This window comes from Orcinus orca, chromosome 5 (assembly GCF_937001465.1).
Source record: "Orcinus orca chromosome 5, mOrcOrc1.1, whole genome shotgun sequence".
NCBI lineage: Eukaryota > Metazoa > Chordata > Mammalia > Artiodactyla > Delphinidae > Orcinus > Orcinus orca.
In genome coordinates, this window is record NC_064563.1 from 33,562,992 (window position 1) to 33,580,968 (window position 17,977).

A 17,977-nucleotide genomic window follows, 5' to 3' on the forward strand; every position below is an offset into this window, starting at 1 on the left:
AGGCTCTGCCTACAGTGATCCTCTTCTCAGCCACTGGTGTTGCCATTTTTCTAGTGACTCAGGCCCAAACCCTCCCACATCCCAAACCCAACCTGTTGGAAATCCCATTGGTTTGTCTTTAGTTTATACCCCTGGAAATCAACTATGTTTCATCAGCCATCTGCTTCCACTTTGATTCAAGCCACCATCATCCTTGTCTTAGATGATTATAATCTAACAGGTCTATTTTCAGTGGAAAAGCCTGAATGACCCTTTTAAAATGTAAGTCAGATTTTGTTTCTCCTCTGCACCAAACCCTGCTATGGATTCCCATCTTATTCAGAGGAAAGGCTCAAGTTCTTAAGGACTAACATGAGCACCTCCTCTGATTACCTCTCCCCTGACTACTATTTTCCCATTGCTCGTATGACTCCAGTCATGCCAGTCTCCTTCCTGCTCCTTGAACCAACAGTCATGATCTCACCTCAGGGCCTTTGCACAGGCTCTTTATTCCCCAGATGCCTGCTTCACAACACCCTTATCTCCTGCAGGTCTTTACTTAGAACTTACCTTCTCCAAGAGGCCCACCTTTACCATTCTATTTATTTCTGCAACCTACTCCTCCCCCAAACCTGACCCTCCTGACCCCATTTACCTTGATCTGCTTCCCCCCCAATTTACACTCATTTTCTAACACACTATATGAGATCTTTATTTGTTATATTCATTATTCATTGTCTCTCTCTTTCTGTTGGAAAGTAAGCTTCTTGAGGGCAGGAATCCTTGTTTTGATCACAAATGTATCTTAGAATAGTAACTGCCAAATAGCAGGCACTCAATAAATAACTTGCCAAATAATAAAGGAATAAATCTGGTATTTGCAAAAATATTGTGTTGGGTCAGTATAGAAAGCACTCTATTTTCCTGGGATTTTGCAAATGCTATAGATCACCATGGTGGAAGGAAAGCCCTGCTTCCCCCACAGATAGGCCAGGGGTCAACTCCACAGGGCACCATTTCCCTCTTCTTGGCAGGGCAGGCCCTGCTGTAGCCCCCAGCAGCAACTGTGAGAGAGCAGTCAAGGGAAATAACATATTATTCAAAATGTATTCGAAATTTCTATCTATCCTTTTACATTTCCATTAAATATTTGAAACCTCCATACATAGATCAGCACAGTAGTATCTGCACATAATTTATAAATAAACAATCTTATATTGGAGGTATATGATGAAAAACTTTAAAAAACACCAGTTTAGGTAATTTCCTGGTGGTACATTGGTTAGGACTCCGTGCTTTCACTGCCATGGGCCCAGGTTCAATCCCTGGTTGGGGAACTAAGATCCTGCAAGCCGTGTGGCACGGCCATAAAAGAAAAAGAAAAAGACTAGTTTTCAAAACCACAGAATCTTCAGAAAGTTCAAGGGACACCTGGTGGGTGTGTAGCATCTGCATTAGTATAGCAAGCATGTGACTGGGAGAATGGGATTGGTCCTGCCCATCCATGACAGCCCAGTGAGTGGTGCAGACAGTGGGGTTGGAAGGTTCTCTCCTGAGTTGGTACAGAAAGTGCCTGGGCTTTGGAGGCCTTTTCTGGGGCAGAGCTGGGAGCACTCTCAGGGAGCCTCTGATCTGCGTTACCAGATTCCTCCCCAACTCAGGACTCCCTCCAACCTGTCTCCCTGGGACCTCAGCTGACCACCACCCATGGAAAAGTGGCTGGCCCTGGGTCTTGCAAGCCTGCAGGCAGGGCTGGCTCACCTTCTCATAGTACCGGATCTCATAGTCCAGGATGATGCCATTGGGCTGCTCCGGCTGCGGCCATGACAAGGTGATGCTCCTCATGGTGGCACTGACCTGGTGCATGATGGGGACAGTGGAAGGGGCTGCAGAGAGAGGAAGAGACAGGGCAGATGAACAGACCCTCGATTGTACGAGAAGTGCTGTCTTTCAGAGACAAAGAGGCAGAGAAATGTCATTGGACATTTCTCATCAACTAAGCTGGATCTATAGAACTTTCTGTGGGTTTTGCAGAACAAATGGAGTTTGGGTACCAAAGGAGAGAACAGGTAACAATTTAGGACAGGAGAACATGTGTGAGGGTAGGGAACAGAGTGGACAGGAAGAAAAAAGGTTTGACCAAAACAAGAGATGGCTGGAGAAATCACAGGAAAACAGTGTGGGTGGGGAAAGTTGGAGACAGGCATGGAGGATGTGACCAGCAGGACAAGTCCAGGCTTCAGGCAGTGGGACAAGAGGTGCGATGGAATGTCTTTGAGCAGATGGTGTTGAAGGAACCTCAGTCTTGCAGGAATGTGCTGAGCCATCACAGAGAAGAGGATCTAGAGGCAAGAACTGACAGAGAGAGAGTCGAGCTGGTCAGTACAGAATTGCTGTGCAGTGAAAAGGAACATTCTAGCAAACATCTCCTTCTGAGACTGCATGGAAGATTTTGCTGCATTTCCAGAGGAAGAGAGGTGGCATCTCTCAAGAAGACATGAACACAGACCAAAAACAGAGTTCTTGTAGACTTCTGTCAGAGTTTTCCAAATGAGGACATTTGCTGTTGAGAGCTCACAAATATAAATGAAGAAATGATACACAAACCAAACATTTGGAAACAGAATAATAATTCCAAAATCTGTGAAGTGCTTCCGAAATCTCTCTTTAAAAAGAATAATATTTATTTCCCAATTCAACATTTTTCACACAGTGTAAGTAAAATGAAAACAGTCTGGAGATAATAAATGAGGGTCGTCTGTCTAGGAGAAGAGGCGGGTGATGGATGAGGCTGCGGTCTGTGCTCTGCTCAGGGGCTGTTCCATTTAGTCCTGGCACTTCTGCAGTGATGAAGGTCGCTTCCTCACACGAACTCCACTTTACAAGGCTTTCTCTGGGGACCATGGCTGAGTGACAGTTACTATCCTGGATTTAAGTTAACAGATTCCCCTGCAAGACCTGAAATTACAGAGCACGGGTACCGGATCACGGGCGGTTCCTCATTCTCCACGATCCACGGACTCTCAGTGAGAACCTATTGCGTGAGGCCCCTGGGTCGGGGTGGAGACGCAGAGCTGTGAAGATACCCACGGTCCAGGGGAGCCGTAAGGAGAGCACAGAGTGAGAGGTGCTGTGATGAGCCCTTAGAATTGCAGTGTCTGCCTGGGACTTTGCCCAGTTCCCATTAGAGACCTCATCATGGCCGTGAAAACGTGCCCCTCAGAGCTCCTACCCCTGGGAGCATAATTGCCTAATGACCCCAGCTGCTGCATTCTGTGATCCATCACTGCATCCACGCAGAGCCCACTTCCCACATGCTGCTCCCAGCCAATGACTGAGAATGGCGGGGATGCTAAGGCAGGTCCGTTTCTGACTCTTCTGATGGGCAACTTCTGCCCACTGGATATGCCCTCTTCTGCCCTCTTCTGATGGGCAACTTCTGCCCACTGGATATCCCAACACTTCCCTGTAACTCGCGGCAGTCTAAGACTCTTCCCACTCAATCCTCCTTCCTTCTCTCTCTCCTTCAGAGGGATCAGACCTTCATTGTGGTCTGATAGCTCTCCCAGCCTCCTCTGGCCTCCACCCCATTTCCCTAGTAAATCTGATCCCATCCGATCCCATCTTGGTGTCTGCTTCGTGGAGGACCTGAGTTGATGCAGTCCTGAATCCCCCTATCAAGTGTTCCCTGCCCCGCCCTGCTGAGTTCCCAGGGATGGGAAGCTCACTGCCTCCAGAAGCTGCCGCTCCATACCTGTATACCTCTCACCAATTTGCATGTCTTCCTTATTCTTATCTGAAATATGTCTTCTTCCTACCGGTCTCAGTTCTGCCAAGTGAAGTAATATAGAATGTTCCCTCTTCCACAGAATGCCTTGTTAAATAGTGAAAGAAACTATTGAGGTCTCCCCTGAGTTTTTCCTGCTGAAAAGAATGGCCAGATACTATGAACATTTCTCCCATGATATGCCGGCACCTGAGGAGGCTTTTTTCCACACGGGGCTCATGTTACCTAAATCTCTTTAGGCATAAGGCCCAGAGGTGAACCCAGTTCTCTCACTGCTGTTTGAACAGCAAAGATTAGAGTAAAACTAATATCCACCATGATCTGTGTACTATACATCTATTAATATTACCATTAGCCTTTGCTTCAAAAACATGTCCCTGCTATTTGATTTTTTTTTTTTTTTTTTTTGCTGTACGCGGGCCTCTCACTGCCGTGGCCTCTCCCGTTGCGGAGCACAGGCTCCGGACGCGCAGGCTCAGCGGCCATGGCTCACGGGTCCAGCCGCTCCGCAGCATGTGGGATCTTCCCAGACCGGGGCACGAACCTGCGTCCCCTGCATCGGCAGGCGGACTCCCAACCACTGCGCCACCAGGGAGGCCCCTGCTACTTGATTTTGAAACCACAGTAAGAATAACCTTTAGGTTTTCCCATGGTATGCTCCTCACCTTTTGTCTGTAGAGCTGGCTTTTAGCTTTGACTACAGGGATTTACATGCGCCTTTATGGTGCTAATTTGGCCTATGAGTCTGGTAAGTTGAAATAATTTTTGATCCTGACTCAACCATCAAATGCATCTTCTCTTCCAACTTAGGATCATGGCCCAGATCCATTAATCAGCTATTTAAACACATATTTATTGAGCATCTGTCATGTGCCAGTAATCGTTCTAGGTTGTAGAGATTCCCTAGTGAACAAATTAACATTTCTTGCCTTCATAGAGCTTCTTTTCTAGTGGAGGGATTCAGAGACTAGACACAATAAATAAATACATGACAAGGTATGTTAAAAATATTAAGTACAATGGGAAAAAATGGAGCAGAGGGGAAGGGATACAGAATGCCAAAATATAGAAGGCCGGCCAGGGGAAGACTGCAATTCTGAATCTTGTGTTCGGCCAGGCCTTGTCTGAGAAGTAGACGCAGGAGCACAGAGATGAAAGAGGGCAAAGAGGGAGCCAGGCGGATGCCTGGGAGAAGAGCATGTGAGAGGGAGAGGCCAGGGCAAAGTTTCTGATCTGGGAGCATCCTGGTGTTTCAGGGAAACAGAAAAGAGCCAGTGGGACTGATGCAGAAATGAGGTCACAGATGGTAGGGCCCCCAGAGACACTAAAAGCGGATGTTGGCTTGTACTGAGAGACATGGGGACCCATGGGAGGGTCGCAAACAGGGGAATGACATCATGTGAGTTACATGTTACCAGTATCACCCTGTGCTATATTGCTAATGGAGTGCAGGGGCCGTGTGAAAGCTGAAAGAATAATCCAGTTGGAAGATCATGGTGACTTGGACCAGGCTTGGAGTGGTGGAGGTGGTGAGAGAGGAGATGGTCAGATTCTGAATATATTTAGAATATATCTCAATGGCTGTGTTTCTGGTCTGAGCAGCTGGAAAAGTGGGGCAGCCATCGACTGAGATCAGGGACGACATCGGTACAAACAGTTTGGGAGGAAAGCACAGGTGATCCACTTCGGACCTGCTGGCTTTAAGACATCCAGGATGTCCCAGAGGAGATGCTGAGTAGGCAAATGCATGTCGAAGAGGTCCAGACTGAAGTTATAAATGTGAAGTCATCATATTTCAAAGATATTGAAAGCACTGGAAATGACAGAAATCACCAAGAGAAGGAGCAGAAGAGGATATATAGTCTAAGATTCAGGAGGTGATGGGAAAGCCATCAAGGGGCCTGAGAAAGAAGACCAGTGATGTGGAAGGAGAACCAGAGAGTGTGATCACCTAGAAATCAAGTGACAGCCAGCCTTCCCCGGAGGACAGGATGTGTGAGATGCCACTGCCGAGTCACCACAGTGAAACTAGGCAGTGAGTGTGGATTTACAGGCTGAATGGTTAACGGGGTGCTTGGGATTTCTCTTCCCAAGGCCTGTGTGCGCTGTGCAGAGCCCCAGGAGAGGATGAAGGAGCTTCAGGAAAGTGAGACAGTGTTCTGGAGTCAGTCTGGATGGTTTGGGATCCTGCTGGGCCCACCAGGATGGATGGGAACGGCCCCTATTAATCCTCCCCTCTCTACACTATCCCCGGCCACTGCCCACCACACTGAAAGGGCTGCCCTTTCAGGCCTCTGTGGAAACACGATTCAGTTGACATGTTTTTTATCATGTCAGTGTCATGTAGGTTTTCAGGATCCTTCTGCCTCAAAAGCTGAAGCGTCCTGAATTAAAAATTAGAAAGTTTAATCCCAGTGGCCTGAGGATTTTTGATGGGCTTGGTTCTTTATTTTGCTCCTAATCCCTGGAAAGCCATCATTCAAAACTCAGCATATATGCCAACCATTGTGCCACGCCCCTGCTCTAATCACTCAAGACAGAAGGACAAGTAAGAAAGTCACAGCCCTGCTTGAAGGTCCCATTTGGGGTCAAATGGCAAAGAGGTAAGGTGATCCAGACGCAATGGATAGTCAAATCCACTGAGAGGAGTGTCCCTGTTATACAGGTGGCAAGGACCTCCCAGCAGGCCAGCAGCAGCACACAGATCCAGGAGAAGCTGCCGGAGGGTGACAGTCACCTCCGCCAGCATTTCTCAGATTTATGGTGATGATACCACCGTCACAGGCCCCCTGGCAGGCCATCTATTCTCATACAGGTCACTCTAAATGTCTTACCTTTTAACTGAGATGGGATTTTGCACAGGGGAGAAAGTAAGAAAGTATCACGCCTCCTCCCTGAAGATCAGAACAGCTTACATTTAGTACTCTGCCATCAGTGATCACCTACGGTGACAAATGCTTTTTTCCAAGTGCAAATGCCACCTCTAAATCTGGTGTTTCACATGCAATAAAACCTTCAGACAAAACAAAATAAAAAAGAGCTCAGGTATCCACTCAAACACCAACTTCTTTTAGCAAAATGAAGGCAGACTAAGACAGGAAGGGAAAATTAATTCAAAGCAGCAGCTCCTGGGACCCCTGAATACAGTAGTTTGAACAGTATGTCCTGGCCAGCTGTCTTTTCTCCATAAACCAACCTGCGTCCTAAGATGAAGGGACAGTTTCACTGAATGCTTGAAAGAGTCTCTCCCTCACAAGCACACAGAATGTTTTTGACTAAATTAAACATTTTACAGAGAGAAGGAAATGAAAATTATTAAACTTTAGCAAATAAGCAGATATAGACCTTTCTTTAGAAAAAGTACGGACAAAGGATTAGTTTAGGGGCTATTTGGAAAGAAGGTACTGAAGGATCAAGAAAGATGTGTTTGCAGACATAGAGACCACACTGGTGGTTGCCAAGGGAGAGGGAGGGGAGGGGAGGGTTGGACTGGGAGTTTGGGATTAGCAAAGTATTCACATAGGATGGATAAACAACAAGGTTCTACTGTATAGCACAGGGCAACTATATTTAATATCCTGTGATAAACCATAATGGAAAAGAATATGAAAAAGAATATATATATGAAAAGAATATGTAAGAAATATAGATATGAATATGAAAGAATATATATGAAAATAATATATATATGTATAACTGAGTCACTTTGCTGTACAGCAGAAATTAATGCAACATTGTAAATCAACTGTACTTCAAAAACTTTTTAAAATGAAAGAAAGAAAGATTTGTTTGGCCTAAAGAGGCAGTGCTCAAAAAATCCAAACATAATCAAAATTGCCCTGCACTTCTTTTCAGCAAAATAAAGAGGCTGGCCCAACAGGAAGCCAGAATCCAAAGAGGACAGTGGAGAAGCAATGACAAGTGTCCTGTCAGGCACTGAGGAAAATCTGTTTGAGCGTTCAACCAGAATCAAAACCAGGAGTGTGTAAAAGTCACACACCTGTATTGTTCACAGCCAATAATAAGAAGCCCTTTAAATGTGTCAGAAGCAGAAAGAGACTTAAACGCCATTGGTCAAAGGGCTTAGGGATGAAGAAACTGCAAATGCAGGTGGAGTGAGTCCTTTGTCTCTGTTTTTACCAAGGAAGACTTTGGGGAGAACTTCCTCCCAAAGTGCTTTTTTTTTTTAACATCTTTATTGGAGTATAATTGCTTTACAATGGTGTGTTAACTTCTGCTTTATAACAAAGTGAATCAGTTATATATATACATATGTTCCCATATCTCTTCCCTCTTGCGTCTCCCTCCCTCCCACCCTCCCTATCCCACCCCTCTAGGTGGTCACAAAGCACAGAGCTGATCTCCCTGTGCTATGCGGCTGCTTCCCACTAGCTATCTACCTTACGTTTGGTAGTGTATATATGTCCATGCCACTCTCTCACTTTGTTCCATCTTACCCTTCCCCCTCCCCATATCCTCAAGTCCATTGTTTTGAAGCAGACAGATCTAAGATAGTATATCACATACAGCAGCGAGAGTGCACAGAACGTTCTTGTCTGAACTGACAAGGGAGATGTGGATAAATTGCAGGGACGGGATGGCCCCAGCTGTAAGTTATGAAACAACTCACCAGTGACATGGGACAAGTATCAGCCCAAACTAGTCACAGGTCACTGCCAGTGGCATCACGGATGCAGCCTGGTGGACCACGATCAGCCCTCCATTTGTAAGAAGGGCTCCAAAAGAGATCATAGGGCCTGCACTCCTGTCAGAGTCAGGCTGGGTCTTGGGAGGGTGGCATGAATCTGTCTGCAAGTTAATAACCCCAAATCTGGACCCTGGCTTTTAATGTGTGGAGGCTTGATTTCCTATCTCAGGTTCTCCTGGACCATACAGTTTATGTTTATGACATTCCTTGACCTTTTAATTTAGTTACTGACTCAGTCATATTCAAAGTTTTCTCTTACTCATTTTGTTTTCCTTATCTGATAGGGGCATTTTCCCCCAGTGATTAAGCATCTCAGATTCCAAAATGTGAGAACGAACTGATGCTTTTTTCCTAGGACAATTACTAAGTTCTAAAGCATTATCTTTGCTTATTCAAAATTACTTCCTAATGTCTTCGTTGATTTTTGTGTCAAAAGAATTCTTGCAACAGTTATCACCATAATCCATTTTGGGATATAATAAATGATGTTAAAATATTTTATTTAAGACGTCAAAAGTATTATCAGTAGTTTTGAAGAAAAATAATAGCAAAACACACATACATTCAAAATTAAGTTGACCTATTGGAGAAAAAAGTTTGAAGAGGCTATAAAAATATGGAACTTGGATTTTCAGAGTTCAGAAAATCTCATCTAAAGGGGAAAACAGTGTTGCTTCTGCAGGTGGAAATCATGCCAGGGACAGCCTTGCTGTGAGGCTACCCCTTACCTGCCCTAGAGCAGGGGTGAGAGTCACAGCTGAGTCCCCTCTGCCTGGGCTCAGGTAACAAGCCTAGCAAGTGTCCTGGAAGACAAACGGTGTCTCCACTTAGGAAGCTTTCCTGTCTGAACTTCCCTAGGAGGCCCATGGAAAGGGCAGCCCACTGCCTCCCTCACAATAACTCATGCTGGGTCGGGTTGGGGAGCTTTCCCCTGTCCTTCCATGGGGAAAGGTTTGTGGGGTGGGGGGAGGTCCCCACAGTGACCCCTCAGAGTGATACAGCTGCCCCAGCCAGAACAGTGAGCATCTGAGTGTTATCGTCACTTCCGCCATCTGGGGCATTGCTGTTTCTCGGACAAACATCCATCATTTGATGAACATTTGGGATGTTTCCACATTTTGACTATTGTGAATAATGCAGCTAAGAACATTCATGTACAAGTTTCTGCATGGACCTATATTTGCATTTCTCTTGGGTATATACTGAGGAGTGGAATTGCTGGATCATATGGTAATGCTAACCTCTCTTACTCTTTCTAGAATAGCATTTCCCAGCTAAATCATCCTTGGACTAACCACCTGCAATCTACACCATAGATCCCAGCTGTGAGGAAAACAAGGTGGGTGGTAAGGAATAGTAAGGAGCCAAGGGCCCCAGTCTAGGGAAGTAGAAATTAGCAAAAATAGAGACGGACTGTGCTCAGGGCTCTAGAGATGTTGCAGAGAGAGGAGGGCTCCTATTCTGGCTCTGCCATCTGCTTACTCTGTGATCTTGGGTTAAGGTTACTTAACTACTTTGGGCCTCAAATTCTTCAACTGTAAAACAAGAATATTAACCCTGATGTCATGAGGTTTTCAAATGTTCTGAGGATGTGCCCTGTGGGGTCCATTGTTTCTTCCAACTAGATCCAGTCTGCTAGCCCAGGGGACTTGGCAACCAGCCCAAAGTCTCCTTCTGGGTCCACCAGTGTTCACAGATGCAAATCAATCCCTGGGCATCCTTCCCCCAGGTAAATGTGAAGAGCACAATCCAGTGACAAGCCTTGGGTATTCGTATGATAAACAGCTTTGAGGAGATAAATAAACATGTCAACCCAGTCAGAGTGGAGTGATGAATAAGAACGGGCTTGGAGAAAGGGAAGGCTAACAGCGGGTTTCCCGGAGGTGGGTGTGATAAATGCTCCAGAAGGAAGATGGTTTCCTGTAACATCTGGAGATGACCTGAAGTTTCTCTGGGACGTAATCTAGGAAGTAAACAATGGGGTGCCTTGTCCTTGAGGACAAGGAAAGCTTGTGACTGTGGGGAGGGGCTGAGGCATGGCCCACCCATCCCATGGTGTGACTCAGGTCCAGGAGTCACAATGTTCCCTCGGCTCTGTGCCCACCTTTCTCTTGGTCTGGTCACTGGCATTGCCTTACACCTAATATCCTGTCCCAGATCCCTTGTCCACCTCTGGGCTTCTTCAGTTTAAAGTATAATGCAGCCAGATTAACTGTCCCAAAGCTCATTCTACTCACTTCCTCTGATGCTCAAAAATGGCATCCCCATTGGAAAAAAATCTCAACTCCTTCTCTAACATTTTACGATGTGGCAGCCGCTGGCCAGTCCAGGTGCCTCCCATGGTTCCCTCTAAGGAGCCCGCTGCTCTCATCTCACTGTTCCACTCATTGAGTCTCAGCAGAGCTCAGCTTCAGGGATCTCCCACTACGGCCACCTCTCTTCATAACCCCACCAGCCTTAAAGGTCCTGATCAGTCCACACACTGCCCTGGCTTAGCCACGCCAGACCATGCCCACCAAAGTGTCCCTTCTCTCCTCCCAACTCAAAGTCCTTACTTTTAATAACTCTCATGGGGCTCTAATTACCACCTTGGGACACAGCGCACTGGGATCTAACTTTCCAGGTGATCATCTCTGGTCTCCATCACTGGAATAAACTCTTTAGGGCACAAGTCCTATTTTTAGCTTCTTCCCACTGTGTTAGCCCCTAATCGATGTTCAGTAAAAGTTTGCCTTTACTGGAATGGCTGTGGGCTCTTCCCCAAAGGCGCTGGAAGTAAGAGGGGTCGGAAAATTACACAGTTGCACCAAACATGGACATAGGCCTTTAAAGGAGAAGGGTGTTGGGGGAGGGGAGGCAGTGTTGTGATTCTGCAGCCTGTACCTGGGAAGGAACACGGAGTGGGTCTGAACACAGCGGTCCCAGGGCAGTGGGGACAGGAGTGCTTCTAGATAGCAGAGGCAGAAACTGGGGAGGCTGGGGCCATTCCCATCTCACTGAGATGTTTCAACTGAAAGGTTACCTTAACGTGAGTGGTTTTCTAACTTTTCTTTTTAAGCTGTAAAATCCTTTCTACCAAGAAAAGATTCCCTGAAGTATAAAGTGTGAAGCAGAACAATGCAATGTTGCTCTGGATGAATCAGAAGCAGGGGTCCCAGAGTCCCGAGGCTGGTCCATTTCCTATCTCCCCAGCCCAGACTCTGAAGGTTTCATGGAAAAATCCAAAACTGCTAGGCAGCCTCCAAAAGTCCCCTTGAGACCTCAGATTAAATTACGTGAGTTCCTAAAAGGCATGGGTCTCGAGGTTGGATATGAGGAGTTAAGGGCTGTGGGTTATCTTTTTCCTTATATGAAATACACCCTTAGGAAAAAACTAAAATCTGTATTTAAATGTCAGGTAAAGACATCAGGCCCAATAGTACTGATGACAAAGAAGAATAATTTGCACACAGATGAATTGTGCAAATGATGAACTGTGCATAGAAGAATCTTGTCTCTTCTGACATCCGTATTCTAGGAGAGAACTTTGTTGAGAAGGTACTGCTTAGATAACAGGTTCCGCCTCTGTTGATGGAAACTCATTTCATTGCACAAATATGCTTGAATTTTACATCAGGAAGCCTGACTCATTAAATATTTTTGGTGCAGTAACACTTCTGGTCAAAGTAGATTAAACAAATAAGTAATTAGTTTGGAGACTGGGTATGACTACAAAAGCAGAATTCATTATTTTTCTAATTGTTTTCCCCTAGTGTGGACATTGGCTTCTTTGCTTTTGCTCTGGGCTGTGCCTTGAGATGGCCCTGACAAGCCTTTCCAATCTCCTTCTCTACCTTGAGTCCCCTGGGGACAGAGGACTGCTCTGGGTGGGCGGCATCAGTTCGATGCTGTTGTAGAATATTGGCTGAGTCTCGTCACGGGCTCAACCAAGTGTGAGTGGGAGAGAAAGTGAGGGCTTCCAGCCTGGGTGGCTGAGTCAACCCCACCCCCCCAGAGGGGCTCCTCCCTCACTGGTCCATCCACTAAGGGTTTTGTTCTAAAAGCCAAGCTGTGACATTGGGCGTTGGGGGCTGGGGGCTGCTCTGGGTTTGTGGGTTTACAGCAGAGGCCCTCGTTTTTGATATTGTCTCTGATTGGGCGTGGGTTCTTTCTTGGGATCATCTATCTGACGCTGCTAGTTCTTAAAACATACTCCCAGATCAACATCACCTGAGAACTGATAAGAAAGGCAGAACCTTCCCACTACCTTGAGCCCCATCTCAGATCTCCTGAATCAGAAACCCTGGAGGTGTGGCCCAACCATCTGAGTTTTAACAAGCCCTCCAGGGGATTCTGAGGCAAGTTCAAGTTTGAAAACTTTGTCTAGAAATCAGAACGTTACATTTTATTTTTTAATTTAATTTTATTTAATTAATTTTATTTCTTTTTTTATAAATTTTAACTTTATTTCTTTTTAATTTCGTTGCTGCATGCAAGCTTTCTCTAGGTGCGGTGATTGGGGGCTACTCTTCATAGTGGTGCGTGGGCTTCTCACTGCGGTGGCTTCTCTTTTTGCGGAGCACGGGCTCTAGGCGCACGGGCTTCAGTAGTTGTGGTATGCGGGTTCAGTTGTTGTGGCTCGTGGGCTTAGTCTCTCTGCGGCATGTGGGATCTTCCCGGACCAAGGCTCGAACCCGTGTCCCCTGCATTGGCAGGTGGATTCTTAACCACTGCGCCACCAGGGAAGTCCAGAATGTTACATTTTAAAAGGACATCTGATGTTATTCAGTTTTCTGTCAGTTCTTACTATCTATGGATTACAGTACTGAGGGTAAGAGAGAGAAACTGTTTCCCTATGTCCCCAGCAGGCTAGAGCAGAGCCCAAATCAACCTGGCTCCTGTCCCTGAGATGGACGCTGGCTCTCTCTCCCTTCCCCCTACACTCAAACACCCTGCATTTTCAGAGCCCCTGGAGGATGCCCAGCATGTGGAGGGGTGTGGTCAGGGTCACATCGTTCACGGGTGGGTGCTGCCCTCTGGGACCCTTGATCCCTTGGAGAGATCAGGGGTCCCAGCAGAGGTGGATGTGAGCAGAGCTCTGTGCCAGGAGGATGAGGCATCCTCAGTAGTGTGTTCCTAGGGCCCCTCTGCCCCCGAGTCACCCCTGCCTGGCACTTTTCCTCTGTTCCTTCTTCTTCCTGGGGAAACCAGAAGATGCGCCAGTTAAAGGGAGCAAACCTGAATGCTGTGCCCTGTGGCAGCAGGAGGCTATGCAGGGGTGTGTGAGAGACGGGAATTCTTGTCAGGTGATGCCAGTCCTAGGCAGGCACCCCAGAGTGGCTTTGAGGGTGCCTGGGGCAGGCCCGTCAGACTTCCTTGTGTGGGACCAGAGCAATGGCAGCTCTGGTTTATTGAGTGTTTGAGCACAGAAGGCAGTACTGGGGAAGCCACAGGAGTGAGCAGAGGACACCCTGTGTGCCCCATTACTCCTGGCTCTCACCCACAGGGGTTCAGTAGGGCACCCACCACCACCTAAAGCCTGACATCACTGCCACTGCCACCAGGCAGGGGAGCCGCGCCTGCAGCCACTGTGACTGTCCTCCCTGGGCCCGGAGGTCAAAGTCTTCTGGCCTCAGGGACGAGAGCCCGCCTCCTGCAGGGCACTGCCCAGCTGGAGCCCTCCCTGCACCCCCGTCCCCACTACGTCCGGGGCCTCCTTCTTCCTCCACCACCCCACACACCGCTGCCCCAGGCCCTCCAAAACGGCTGCTCAGGAGCCCAAAACTCCCCCATGGCCTCCACCTGGCTCTTCCCAGAACACTCCCTCCATGCCCTCCGCCCTGCAGCTCTCTCCAGCGTGGCAGTGTATGACTTTACGCCCGGCACATCTCAGGATCAGGAGGCGGGCTGTGTTCTCCACTGTTGCTCACCACCTCCCCCTCTGTCCACATGCCGGCCGGGCTGCTGCTCCCTGAGCCTGGGACCGCGGGGCACTCCTTCCCACATCACTCCCTGACTCACTGAAGCCTTGGGCTTCCACCTCTATCTTCTTCTCAATCCCAGCCTCGCCCTCCTGTGGGTGATTCTGACGCCCACCTGAACAGCACACGCTCACAGCCCCACTACTCCTCCATGTCTGACCCTCCCCACCGGACAGTTGGACTTGGCCTCATCTGAAGGTGCTCCAGTTTCAAAGCCACACGTTCAAGTATTCTTGAATGCAAGCATCCTGCCTGGGGCAACCTCTGATAACTCCCCCCAGCCGCTGCAGCCTCATCTGGCTCTCTCTGCCTTTGTCTCTGCATAGCCCTCTCCCAATTCATACCCCGCATCATCCAGCTTGGGTTCCATTTTGCAATAGTGTAATTGACGATACTCCCCAAAGCCTCAGGCGTGAGTTGCCTTTATCTTTCCATAGGATACAAGCAGCAAAACTCAACCCGCGAGAGACCCACCATCCTCTTCCTGTAGGGTCTGCTCTGAGCAGCCAGGCACTGCTGAGAAAGCCACAAAACAGGGCAAATGGGCAGCTTTGTAAATAAAAGATCACCAACTTCAAATAAGCCTTCAAAACACTTTCTGGAAATGTGAATTTCTCTGGTCAATTCCATCTCCCATTCTCTGGAGTGGACTGCCTAACTTTTTTCATTCTCCTTAACCCTTCAACCCCAGTGTCTCCTCTTTCACTCTCAGCAACCAAGCTTACCACCCACCTACAGAGAAAATAGATGCCTGAACGTCCAACTGCATCAATAATATCGCGGCTCGGGTACTCAAAGTCTCCTCAAATTGCGCATGCGCAAAACCGAACCCACGGTCCCTGTGCACTTCTGGGAGCCCGCGGCACATCTCCCACGTATCTGCAAACCATCCGCTTATTCTCCTGCTTTGGTTTCTTTGTTTTCCATGTCGGCTGCCTGCAAGAACCCCCTGGGAAACCTGCTCCCTGAGCCAGACTTCCAGGGCCCTCCCTGGGGAGCTGTGGGCCTGTGGGGACACGGTTCCCCTGTGCTCCCTGAGGCAGCACCCACTCAGCCTCCCAAGCCCACCTCCCCGCTGAGCTGCAGCTCCTCCTCAGGAGCCTGGGGGCTGCCTATTTGGGCCTCAAACCTCGGCGACCCTCCTGCAAAGCCTCCTTCCTTGCCCTCGTCCTCACTCCTTCTAGGGCATCAGATGAGAAAACAGACACCAGGAGGCCCTGTTTCCAACCAGCCCTCCACATACACACCTCCTCACAAGCTTCCCTACCCACATGCAAACCCGTTCCTGCGAACAAATGCCAGCCCACTGGGTTATGAGGTGCCACCAGACTGTGAACATTATGTCAGGCCTAACAGAACTTCCTGGGACACATAGGACACCGCACTGAGGTGCAAGGGTTACTGGAGCAGTGAGACCTGGTGTTTTCCCTCGGGAGCCCTCAGTCTATCAGGAGACATATGGCCCATGCACACAAAAAACTCCTACACATTCAAGAACTCATGCGCCATCCTTATAACTAGTACCACTCAGAGAAGGACAAGAAACACATCAGGGGTTTCTATGGGGCAGACGGGCTCACAGAGGCATGCTTCTTCCCCTGAGGTCTTCTGGATACATAAAGCATTTGTTCTGTCCAGAAAAAAAGAAAGAAAGAAAGAAAGAAAGAAAAAAAGAAAGAAAGAAAGAAAGAAAGAAAGAAAGAAAGAAAGAAAGAAAAAAAAAAGAAAGGAAGGAAGGAAGGAAGGAAGGAAGGAAGGAAAGAAAGAAAAGAAAAGAAAAGAAAAGAAAAAGAAAGGAAGCAAAAGAGACACACACACACTTCAAATTCCCAGGGCTCATTCCTATAGCTGAGGTTGTGCTGCGGCTCGGCTCTCAGAAGGAAACTGATCCCAGGGCCTGGAGGGTTGGCAAAAAGTCCCTCTTGCACTGGAAAATATTTGTAGTCCGGCTTTGCCTTTATTTACCCAGAACATTTAATGTGCCTTTTTTCCTCATCTTTCACATCCGCTCAGAGAAGATGTTAATTTTCTGAAATTAAACACTTAGCTTGATTACTGTTTTGTTAATTGCTGCATTCAAAAACCTCTGGTGCTCCTGCCTGTTTAACATGGATGGTGCTGTGAAAATGATAGGCGCAGAGTTGGCGTGCAGGTGGATGGACAGCAGCGTCGGAATTGCCAACCCGACACCCCCACTGGTGCCTGCTGGAGCAGCTGGGGCCCTGCCTATGCGGGAGGGGGCAGCCCAGCCTGGGCATAGCAGAGTGTCTCCCGCAGGGCCGTGTTTTGGGAGGACAGTGCACCCGGGAAGTCCAGGTCTCACCAACATCTGGGAGAATGTGGGGTCTTAACTGCAATCACAGTGCCCGCACAGAGATGCCAGAGGAAGGAAAGATCACAGAGAAAGCTCAAGCCACACCATTTGCTGATGTCTGTGATGAGTTTAAGAAGGATCGAGGCATCCATTCATACATTTATTTGATAATTTATTAAATCATTCAATGAACATTTCTCAAATGCTGTCATTAGAGGAATAATAGCACCTAGCTAGACACTGGGGAACAGTAGCCACTCAGGAACTGACATTTGCCAGAGGAGCGAGGACAGACCCATCACCAGTCTCCTCCTCCCTCCTGCCCCCTGTGCCTTGGCCACAAGGCGAACAGAAGCTATCTCGTAATCCAACTAGAGGCTCCCTCTGTAATGAGGGTGATGACAATCTCATTTGGACTTTGAACAGGGGAAGGAACTTAATACATCTCACTGCCTGGCAGTCCCATTTTCACTGAACAAGCCGTGTATTTAGAGCGCCCAAGAGGTAGTAAAATGAGCAAATAGTTCCCTGGGGCCCGTGGGGCCCTCTAGTCATCCTCAGAGCCACACAGCTGTTCTCCAGCTTTTAGCAGCATCTTAGGCACTGCTCAGGACCTGGAACAGGGAGCTTTCCTATGCCCAACCACCGCGTGGCCCAGCATGTGAAATCTGTCCGCAAGAAGTTCAAATTGGTCAGATAGTAAGTAATAAAATATCCCACCCTGTACTGTCACTGTATAGCAACAACCTCCTCGGATTGAAATGCTTTCTAGCAATGGCATGTGATCACATCCTCACTTTTGCAAAGTGAGAGCTGGCACCTCAGTGGGCTGTGGTACCCATAGCCCGGCTGAGATCCCCCTTGGTGACTTTCTAGGCATCTGAGCCCAGTCTCAACGAGTGCTGGGGATCAGAATGGGAGCTCCCCAAGGCACAGACGCTTGTCTGTGCTGTTTGCTCCTGTGTTCCTCAGGCCTGGAGCCGTGAATGACACACAGAAGACATCAATAAATATCTGTTGAGTAAGTGAATGGGAGCCCCTAGAAGCAGAAGCCAAGGAGTCAGCATGTGGAAGGCAGTCACAAAGATTGTGGTGAATGAATGAATGCATTTCCAAAGTTAATGCGCTTAAACAAACCCCCCTTTGAATCTCACTGTTTTCCTCTGAGTACATCAGGGCTTCTGGTAACATCCTAAGGTCATTCCCCTTAAGTTTTCCTTCTAAGAGCC

The 17,977-nt window shown here is 47.9% G+C and overlaps 1 protein-coding gene across 1 annotated transcript in view; it reads right to left on the reverse strand.

The window, feature by feature from the left end:
* The window catches only part of EPHB1 (EPH receptor B1), a 432,780-nt gene that overhangs the window by 91,273 nt on the left and 323,530 nt on the right, over nt 1-17,977 (reverse strand). The window contains exon 6 of the mRNA XM_033404128.2: nt 1,741-1,865. Coding sequence (XP_033260019.2) covers nt 1,741-1,865 — 125 coding nt within the window. The remainder of the gene's footprint in view (nt 1-1,740; nt 1,866-17,977) is intronic.